At 37.3% G+C, this 10984-nt stretch overlaps 1 protein-coding gene and 1 non-coding gene across 15 annotated transcripts in view; one reads left to right on the top strand and one right to left on the bottom strand.

The window, feature by feature from the left end:
• Nucleotides 1–10984, bottom strand: part of CEP295 (centrosomal protein 295) — a 44794-nt gene that overhangs the window by 18484 nt on the left and 15326 nt on the right. For 12 of the 14 annotated variants that reach the window (XR_012509790.1, XR_012509791.1, XM_074372862.1 and 9 more), the window contains 7 exons: nucleotides 9926–10109; nucleotides 9329–9496; nucleotides 6755–6976; nucleotides 3272–3364; nucleotides 3022–3125; nucleotides 804–941; nucleotides 190–287 (listed from right to left, as the gene is read on the bottom strand). Coding sequence is in view for 12 of the 14 variants with exons in the window: in XM_074372862.1 (XP_074228963.1) it covers nucleotides 190–287; nucleotides 804–941; nucleotides 3022–3125; nucleotides 3272–3364; nucleotides 6755–6976; nucleotides 9329–9496; nucleotides 9926–10109 (1007 nt within the window). In the remaining 2 variants the exon portion in view is untranslated. Of the gene's footprint in view, nucleotides 1–189; nucleotides 288–803; nucleotides 958–3021; nucleotides 3128–3271; nucleotides 3365–6754; nucleotides 6977–9328; nucleotides 9497–9925; nucleotides 10110–10984 lie in introns of those variants that run through there. The other 2 variants (XM_074372863.1, XM_045508990.2) reach the window with 2 other exon arrangements.
• TRNAG-GCC (transfer RNA glycine (anticodon GCC)) lies at nucleotides 9711–9783 on the top strand. The gene has a single exon. It is a non-coding gene; the product is annotated as a tRNA-Gly (tRNA).

Below are 10984 nucleotides of genomic sequence, written 5' to 3'. Positions count from 1 at the left end.
ATTAAACTCAACAGATTGCAATCTAGGGGTGGCCATCATCATGGCAGAAATGGAACAATTCAACATTGCCCTTTGAGATATCTACATGCCATGGTTCTAAGGGAATCTCAATTAGATCTTCACATAAACCAAATAATCCTGAAGATGCAGCCACACACTATCACATATAAACTGTACCCCAGCTAATACCTGTTTTGCTGTAACAGCTGTTGTTGGTAGTTACGAATCATCTGCCTATGACTATCTTCATCAGAAATTACAGTGCCTGATGCTGGAGCAGTGCCAACCTAAAAAAGACAAAGCTACTAATTAAAAGGCAAATCCAGAAAGAAGTATTAAACTATTTTACATAAACTGAGGTTCTGTAACTGTAAATTTCCATAATTTTTTTCGTTTTTTAAATAAAAAAGACTAGCACAGGGGGTGGGGTTTAGCTCAGTGGGAGAGGCTTGCCTAGCATGCAGGAGGTCCTGGGTTCAATCCCCAGTACTTCCATTAAAAAAAAAAAAAGACTGGCACTTCCATTATTAAAAAAATGAAGAGATCTACCACTCTCCTTTAGTGTCAAGTCCAAGAGCTCAACATGCACACTACATAAAAATCAAAGTCACATATATTAGCACCCTCCAGACACTAAAAGACAAAGTCATTAGGTTTGTAAAAACTTATTTGTATACACACATTATTTTAGAAAATTATCAAATACGAATTAGAAATGTATTTTACTTTTCTGAGTGCTAAGATTGCTCCTACTTTCTTATCCACCAACAATCTATGTAGGGATGAGATTTCCTGCATCCTACCCCAGTCTGCAGAGTTTTTTTTCTCTTTTCTTCTTCCAGCTGAGCCCTGAAGCAATCAGTTTCTAATCTTAATTTCTGTTGTTCAATTTGTTCAAGTAATTCCAACTGCTTTTGCTTCTGTTCTTCTATTTCCATTATCTAAGTGACAAAAATACTATTGATCTATTAACAAAAACTCACACAAATGAAAAGTTTATATGCATTATATTAAAAAGAAAAAGGTCTCATAGCCAGGAGTACCCATTATCCAAGAAAAAGTGATGTTCTATCTGTTATTGCCACTGCCAGAGGGAGGAAGGGAGCAAGACAGGAAAAGGGGAAAAGAGAAAAAGGAAGAGAATTAAAGAAGCACAAGAGGATGAAAAAATGAAGAGTAACTACTGTTCTCTGGGAGCACAGGGAAACCTTGATCATCCCTGAAGAACCACCTCCAGAGAGGTAGCAAGTTCCATGCTCATGTCTTTAATTTTACATTGTTCTCAGTAAGGATAATGCCTAAGAAATTAAACGTCAAGGCCTCTCCAAATACTTTGATTTCTCAGGCATACTCATATATAAGTGCAGTTATCTACAAGCCAAATAACAGCTCATTCAGTCTTTTCTGTCAGGTGTGAAACAGATGGGAAGACAATGGCAGAGGGATGACACATAAACTCTAAAATTATACCAACACACACGAATCCACAAAATAAGAGCAGACGTTAGAGTAACTGTAAGATTTGTGACGACAGGGACTAGTCTGTCTGGTTAACTGTTAAATCCAACACCTAATAGTCCTTGAAACACACATAATAAACATTTGCTGACTAAACAGAAAAAGGGACGTATGTCAAGTTTTATTAAGAGGAACAATTCTACTAAAAATAATGAAGAATGATCTTGTTTTCAAAATAAAAAATGTCTCAGCATGATACTACCTATTTCTAATCAGGCCATAGTGGCTAGAGCTGAGGTCCTGTCTTCATCTTCCTTACTTTCCCTCACTCATAGAAGCCACTGAATTTAAACCACTTACAGTTCTGTAGTACCTCTAGAACTGCACTACCAACACAGTACTCACTAACTACATGTGACTATGAAAATTTAGATCAATCCAAAATAAATACATTTTTAAATGTAGTTCCTCAGATGCACTACTCATATTTCAGGTATTCAACAGCCCATGTAACTAGCAGCTACCATACTGGACATAGATGTGGAACATTTCCATTACTGTGGAACGTTCTATTGGACAATACTGTTTTAGAATATTGATTAGAAAACACTTATATGAGAAGAAATACTGGCTCCTAGAACTGTCACTCCCAGCTGTATTTTTATAAAAACTATGGCTATAAACTGACTGGCTTAGTAACAATTAGCCTCTTTCAAGGTGATCTGTGTTAAGAAAATCTTTCATTAAAGTAGAAAGGACCAGCCAGAAAGATAAAGCAAGATGCAGCATGATATTGCTTATATATGGAATCTAAAACAAAGGACACAAAGGAACTTATCTACAAAACAGAAACAGACTCACAGACATAGAGAACAAACTTATGGTTACCAGGAGGAAAAGGGGGTGGGAAAGGATAAATTGGGAATTCGAAAACTGCACCTCTTGGGGAGTGATGGAAATGTTAGCTATCTTGATTGTGGTGATGGTTTCATTGGTGTCTACATCTTATCAAAATTCATCAGATTGGACATCTGAAATATGTGTAGTCTACTGTATAGGAACCATACCACAATAAAGGTGTTAAAAAAAAGGAGAAGGGACCAATATTATACCTACAGAAATTGAATTTTAAAATTTCCTCTGAAATACTTTTTTCAAAAAAACTTCTGGGTTTACAAAGCCCAGCTGAATGTTTAATATTGCTACAGAGACTCATTCATTCAACAAATATTTATTGAGTACTTAACTCTGTATAAGGCACTGACCAGAAACTATGTAGGATAAATTAAATTTTTTAAAAAGTCTCCACCTTTAAAAAAAGCTGATAAATTTTATAGGGAAGATAAGATACATATCAGAGTATAAAACATCAAGCAGAAGCAGTAAGGGCCAAAGGAGTAGTATAAGCAAAGATAAAGAACTTCCTATCAAATGAAAGTGTTAAGACAAGGTAGAAGAGATGTATCAAAAGCTGCCCGATGTTAGGACAAATTTCACTGGTCAAACAAAACTACAGTGCCTAGGGAAGGAAAGAAGCCTTTAAAGATAAAAATGTCAAATTACCTGTTTCTGCCTTGCTGCCATTCTAATTCTGGCTGCTTCTTCGTGAGGATGAAGCAGAACAGAACTCTGAGCTACAGCTGTGATAGGCTGAGTCTCGTTCATTTCTAAGAGAATCCCCAAAGCAGAAATTAGTTTCAATACTTTTGAATTTGATACCACTATAACGCCCTTTATTCATTTATTACATGTAACTTTATTAGGTAAAAGATTCAGTCAAGCAAATTTAATTTGAGGATGTGACTAAAAATACCTTGTTTCTTTTCAGAGTCTGCAATGTATGAAAGTGGTTTATCTTCACTAGTAAGTGGTCCAGAGTCAACTGTTAGGGTGTCACTTTCAACAACTGTAATAGATAATTATGAACATATCATCACTATCAAATTTAAAGCGGAACAATGTAACAAAAATCTACATTCTGATTAATAATTCAGTCTTGGTCCACCTGAATGATTTATTTACTATAGATGATGACATATTTTATCCAATAAACTTGAGCCTAATATAAAAAGATAGGTGTAAGACTAAAATTATAAACAAAAAGGAAAAAAAAGGAGAACTGATTTAAAAGATAGGCCAACAGAGTTTCCAACACAGTGTAACTGTATAAAAAGAGTAGACTAAGCAGGGCACCAAAGTGTAAAAAGAGAAGATAAAGAAATTTAAATGTATCTTTGACATATTTAGATACTAGGATCTTCATTATTTGTGAAACCAGAGCAGAGAAGGAAGTTAAAGCAGTTCACTTTGATCATACCAGGGCAGCCAGAAGCTCTGTGCGGAACATTCAGTCACTTACTTTTTCATTCTGTACCTACTATGTGCTACAAGCACGTTCACCGTGGTAAGAAAAGGCCTCAAGGAGGTTTTACAGAGGAGGTGGGGAATAGAACATTATATAATTATCCTAGAAAAAAACTGTAAAATTAGAAACTGTGATAAGTACTATGTAAGAAAAATAAGGGATTATACAATAGAATACTTCAGGGGAATCTGAATTAGACCAGGAGCTCAGATGAGATTTCTCTTAGGAAGTGGCATTTAAGTGGACACTTGAAAGGTAAGGAGAAATCAGCCAGGTAAAGAATGTGGGAATGTACAGCCCATTCCAGACAGATTAGTGGGTATTAAGACCTTGTCAGGATTAAAAAAAAACTTAGACAAAAGGGAGAATGAAGCCAGATGAGACTAGAAAAAGTCTACTCAAAAACAGGGCCTTTCCCAAAATAACTGTTATGAACTGATGACAAAAGAGCCCTAAGAGTTACAAGCCACAGTATTCTTTTCTCTCCTCCTCCTTTGGTCACCCCTTTATTCCGCCTTTGCTGTTTGCCCTTCCCTAGCCATTTCTATATGCTGGAGTCCCTCATGTCGTCTTATAAGCCCTTTTTTCCCTCACTGAATTTTTTTCCTTACAAGTTCTTCCACGCTCATGGCTTTAAATGTCATATATATGTCTGACTTCCAAACTTACCTCTCTTACTTTGTAAGCTATTCAATTAATTTAGCAAGTATTAACTGAACACCTTTAAGTACAAGGCACTAGTCTAGGCTCTGCAGACGTAGTAGTGAACAAAATCATATTTCTATATTCCAGGACTGGAAGATGGGCAGGGTGGAGAGGTGTAGGTGTCAACACAAGAAGCATATAAGCAAGAAAGTAAATTTATGGTCCATCAGACGCTGATATAGAGTAGAGGTGATAAGGAGTGAAGAATAAGGGGTTGGTGGGGGAGGTACAGAAGCTTGCTGTTTTATATAGTGGTCAGAAAAGGCCTCAGAAAGTGCTATCCGGGCAAACATCTGAAGGAAGTGAGTGAGCATGGAAGTATCCAAGAGACCCACCCCCTCATCCCCACCGAAGACCAGCACTTGCAAAGACCATGTGACTTGTTACTTGCCCATCTGAGGAACAGCCAGGAAGCCAGTGGCTACGGTGCAGCAGTTGGAGAGGAAGGTGTGGCAGATAATGAAATCAGAGACAGTGAAGGTGAGAGTAGTGTGGAGGGGTGGGGGAGTACAGATCGTACAAAGCTTTGATGCCACTGTAAGCACTTCGGTTTTTACTGAGGGAAATGGGTAGTTGTTGGAGGGCTCCCCCTAGAGGAACAGCACAAGCTGATGTGTTTTAGCAGGATGACACTGGGAAAAGACTATGGCAGGGAGGTGCAAAGGCTGCAGACAGAAAACCAGTGAGGAGGCTACTCTAAGAATCCACATTAGAGAATGAACATTGCTTAAACTAGGATAGTTGGTGGTAAGAAATGGTTGGACTCTGGATATATTCTGAGGGCAGGACCAGCAGGATTTGCTGATGGTTTGGATGTAGAATATAGAAGAAACAAACTAGAATGACAAGCTTTTTGGCTTAAGCAAAAGAATCTTATTGCCACTTACTGAAATATGGAAGATTATAGGAAAAGCAGGTGTCATCAAGAATTCAGTTCTGGAAAAGTTGAAGATGTGATTAGATATACAAGGAAAGAAGCCAAACAGACATTCAAATAAGTAAGTGGAATTGGAGTTCAAATGAGAGGCCAAGCCTAGAAAGACACCCTTGGAAGTCATTAACATATACATGACAACACAAAAGTCCTGACATTAGAGATCAACTAGGGAGTGTCAATACAAAGAGATAAGATCTGAGAAACAAGTTAAGGGGGCAATGACTAGAGTGGTTGTAGAGATGAGATCCAGCCGCAAAGAAAACCATGAAGGAGGAGCCAGTGAGGCAGAAAAACCAAGACAGGGTGGTCAAGAGGTCAAGTGAAGAAATGATTTCCAGAAGGCTTCCTGTTGTACTTATGATTAAATCCAAAATTTAAATACGAACTGCAAGTCACTTCTTTCAGAAGCCTCGCAGCAAAGTATTTCTATACAAATCCAATTGACATTTTTTCAAAAACTCAGAAGATAAAACTCCAAGAAAACAACAAATCAAAGAGGAATTACATCACGATTCCCATTTGTTAGTATGTAATTCAAGGAGATAATACTGATCTTTGTAACTTCTGGAAATACACTTAAATAGTGTTTATCTACCAAAAAAATCATTAAAATTAACATATAAAGAAACCAAATCTCTGGTGGGAATGTGAAATAAACACACAATACAATACATTTAAAAGCTGTTAACATGTTCATACCCTTTGATTCAGGAATTCTCTTCCTTTGTTCCTAAAGAGATAATTAAAGATGTGGGCAAAGACTTTGCTAAAAGGATACTCATTACAGCACAAGAACTAATAAGAAAATTAGAAACAGCCTAAATGTCTCAACATAGATAACTGTTTAGTTCCAGTTCATCAGTTTCATTAGAATATACACATATATATATGAGTGTGTGTATATACATACATATATATGAATAATTCTACTACACTGAAAGTATAGGAGGAGATTCACTAAGGTTTCTAACATTTATTGCCTTTAAATAGCAGCATTATGGGTTTTAAGACATTTTCTTCCTTTTGACCTCTATTCGCTGATTCTTCAGGAATGAGTATATTTTTGTACAACTCAGAAAAGGTTTATGTGCCAAAGTGAGACTATTAGAGGCAGGAGGGTATAGCTCAAGTGGTAGAGCACACGCCTAGCATGCCTGAGGTCTGGGTTCAATCTCCAGTACCTTCACTGAAAAATCATTTGAAAAATAAGTAAATAAATCCAATTACCCACCCCCCCGCCAAAAAAAAAAAATTAAAAAAGAAAAAAAGTGAGGCTATTAGAGAACCACCTTTTTCCTGCTCAGAGGATAATGTTCGGTCTTCGCTCACAGTTGCTCCTGATTCAAATGTCACTGCTTTACTTTCAGTCTCACTAACAGTTGTAATCATTTCACTTTCCTCCTCAGACACGGATTGAATTGTCCAGAGAGATTTTTGGCTTCGAATCTTATTTAATAATTTTTTAAAAAGAAGTTTTGAAGGAATCTGGTGGGTCTTCACTGCCAAAGGAACTAAAAGAAAAGAAAACTTTATTCAGCAGCTATTATACACCAGGCAAATTACTCTATCTTTATACTTAGTTACCACGACAACCACTGGTTAAAACAGAAGCACAACTTCACTTTCCTTAGTATTTGTAATTTAACAGCATATACAACGCTATTCAACCCCAATCACAATTTTATAACCAGGAATATTTTTTCAACTTAAATTTAAATAAGGACACCAAAATTCAACTACAATTGACCTTTGAACAACATGCATTTGAACTGTGCAGGTCCATTTATTTGCAGATTTTTTTGATAAATACGTACTACAATACTGTATGATCTGGGGTTCACAGAACCTGCAGATGTGGAACACTGGATACAGAAGGCCCACTGTATGTTATATGCATATTTTTGACTGCATGGAGGGTTGGTGCCCCAACCCCCAGTTGTTCAAGGGTCAACTGTATTTTTTCAACAGTAGGCATGCAACGTAACTGTCAAACTTAAACGTGTATCAGAAAGATGTTTATTTTCGCTTGCTAAATGATGATAGAATGCGTATTTCTTAATGTGTGGGTAAGATTGGCATTCAAAATATGTGCTGTAAGGCTCTACACTCTATGCTAGAGAAGGGTCTCAAATATAGTTCTGTACTTCTTAGTAGGCTACAGAGGAAAACATTACTATTTACAACCTTAACAGCAAATCAAATGCTCTCAAATTATTCCTGGCACTATCTGGGGAAATGTCCCCATTTCCCCCATATCTACAAAAAGAGATCCCTTTAGTTACAAAAAAAAAAAAAAATTTCTCAAATAACCTTCCAGATGAACTGATGATACAACACCAAAACTCAGTACAGTACTAACAGCTCTCTAAGGGGAAGAAACTTGCAAATACACAGTTCTCTGGCTGAATCAAGGAATAAAATTTAAATTTATGGAGGTTGAAAACTCACAGACTGTAGCTCTGATTCACATTTGAAAAAAACTTTTTGATCGAGTTATAACTTATAAACAATTGTCTGCTGCTTTATCTCAGTCAATACACTCCCTAAAGATAACCATTACTCTAACCTCGCAACCAGATTAGTCTTTCCTGTCTTGTCCCTTGACTTAACTTCAGATAAATATGGAAGCAGACTTAGGTATTCTTTCTGCCTGGATTCTTTCACTTACTATTAGTCTGTGACTTACTCATTTTTAAGAAATAAATTAGTTGTCACTATTTAAAAATAAGGATTTTTTTAAAAAGGGATTGCTGGGTTCTTTTGGAAAAAAAAAAAAAAAAATCAAGAGAGCTGGCAAAACCAAGCCAGCAATTCCAAATGGAATCAGCAGGAACTGAAGAGTAACTGTCCTTTATAACAAGACAAGACTTGCAATTCTGACAAACCAGAGAGCTGAATGATATTCCCAATAATAAAACCAAAAAAGCAGGACAAAATAGTAAAAACACTTTCTTAAAGGCACTGATCATCTGGCAAGAAAACAAAAGATTCTGCAGAGGCCAGAAATGAAGTTTAATGAGAATTCAGGGCAAATGAGACCTGAACTCATCTTCTGAAGTTTACATCAAAGCACAGTAATGTACTTTGTGCAGCAGTGTGGGCACAGGAGACGGGGATAAAGCCTAGAACCCTCAACCAAGGAGTCTAAGAGGAGACCTACATAAAATTGGAACCCCAAAGGGCTACCTGTCCAAAGGGTAGGGTGAAGATAAGAAAGCCTGGGTGGTTTTGAACTAAGGCAGTACTTGGAGGAATGGGGAAAGAAGAGGTCAAAACAAAGAGAACTTGGTCTCTAAGGAACTGTGGAGTAAAAGAGATACCTTTACCTTCTGGGAGATCCCTCTCATGGCCCTAGTTTGGATTACTGCTGACTGTGGTATCATTTACTAACATGAGAAAGATGGGAAGACAAGGTTTCCGTAGGCAAGAGAAGATGATGAATTTATTGTTAGACACTTAGTTTTAGTTCAGAATCGTGGAGACAGAGATGAAGTTTAGATGAGAGATCTAAGTTTGCACTGTTTATCATTATACATGAAGTGGTAATTAACACAATAGGATCTCTTTGGTGATTTGATCAATGTCTAAAAAAAAAAAATGTTGACCTTCCAAATGAATTCAAAATTGAGCACCTAAATAACTAAAAATCTTCAGAGTATATGTACATATAAATAGAATGACACTTCTACATATATAAAAAGGATCTTTAGTGATAGAAATCTGAAAACATTGCTTCCTCCATCCATCACTCCCATTAGTTTAGTCACTGTTTGCACTTATTAGACCAGACTTTCCTAACTACTGGCAAATGATTAGCATTTTTTTCTATGAAATATTGTAACATTCAGCTCAGAAGTTCTTACTGTCTGCTTCACCAGAATATATTGCTTTAGCTTCTGTCACTGGAATGTTTTCAGTCTCTCCTAAACTTTCTTGTTCCATTGAAAGGTCCAGTTCTTCATCTTGGATCTGATCAGTCACAGTCGGCAAAGGCTCTGGTTCAAGGTGCAAAATCAGGTTTCCTTTCACCTCTCAATAAAGAAGTACAGAGAACATATTTACCTTCCAAAATGACTAAAAAGAACTTGAGCATAAATTCTTAAAGGCCACCATAGTCTCTAAGTCTAAAATATGAGGGTCTCTTTCAAATTGAGAACTCATTTCAAAATAAAAACTGCCTCATCAAAATAAATCTGTTTTCCCACCAAAACATTAAAAAGCATCATAAGAAAGTGTACTGAGTGGGGAAGGTATAGCTCAGCGGCAGAGTGCATGCTTGCCATGCATGAGGTCCTGGGTTCCATCCCCAGTACCTCTATTAAAATAAATAAATAAATAAATAAATAAATAAATAAATAAATAAATAAATAAATAAATAGATAGATAGATAGATAGATAGATAGATAGATAGATAGATAGATAGATAGATAGATAAATAAAATGTACTGAAAATATCTTACTCCTGTCTGCATTATACATGTCTTCAAAGGCAAATTCCAGCTCTCTCTGCCAATCTTCTTTCATTTCACTGCGTTTGTATGGAAGTTCAACTAGTTGTGGTGGCATCCGTGCTACAGTCTGTCTCCTGCGTGCTAGGTCCTCTTGCTGTAGCTGATGGAGTTCTTTCATTAGCTTCTCTTGATTCTTCAGGAATAAAGAGAATCACTTAACAACATTTGATTCACAAACTCTGGATAGTAACATTAATAGTGTGGGAAAAGTGGAGACACCATGAAGAACAGGGACTGGAGTTCCCTCCCCATCTCTACAACTTGTTCAAACACAGAAAGACATGAAGAGGCAGCCCTCCCTATCCACGGCTCTTCCACATCTGCGGATTCAACCACCCACGGACCATGTAGGACGATAGTATTTACTACTGAAAAATACGTGGGTATAAGTGGTCCCGTGCAGTTCAAACTGGTGTTGTTCAAGGGTCAATTGTATTGTTAATAAGTACCAGAGAAATTGGTTCTGGTTAGGCCACAAAGTTTCAAAAGCCTGCCAGTTATAGATCTCCTTTCTCAGAACAGTCATGAAATTACCATCTACTTAAGCCGCCACAGCTCCCGCAATGTACTCTATTCTAGTTCTCCACATGGCCAGCAGCAGATACCAGGCCCAGGTGAGCACCAAGACCCAGAGTGACTGTGATACTTAACAGATACTTCTCATTACTTCACACTCTCATGAATCCCTAAGAACAAATGGGATCTGCATCTCTGTAGGCATAAACAATCTGGCAAGTACGGAAGTTTAAGCACAATGTTTTACTGAGGTTATCTAACCTAATTCTGGTGGTGGAAGATAAGGAGGGGGGATAAGGTAAGACCTCTCACCCCCTGGGATGAGGATGTAGCCAGGTATAAGTGCGGGAAGGAGAAGCAGTACAAGTAAGAAATAACAACTGCAGCACAAAAGTACGGAGATGAAGGCACGGGCGGTCAGGGCGAGTACACAGTTCATTACAGACAGGGTATGGAGGGTGAGGCTGGTTAAGGAAAAAAGATAAAGCTGGA

The sequence above is a fragment of the Camelus bactrianus genome, chromosome 10 (genome assembly GCF_048773025.1).
Source record: "Camelus bactrianus isolate YW-2024 breed Bactrian camel chromosome 10, ASM4877302v1, whole genome shotgun sequence".
Classification (NCBI taxonomy): domain Eukaryota; kingdom Metazoa; phylum Chordata; class Mammalia; order Artiodactyla; family Camelidae; genus Camelus; species Camelus bactrianus.
The sequence above is the reverse complement of the archived record's forward strand: the minus strand, read 5'-3'. Positions and strand labels throughout refer to the sequence as shown.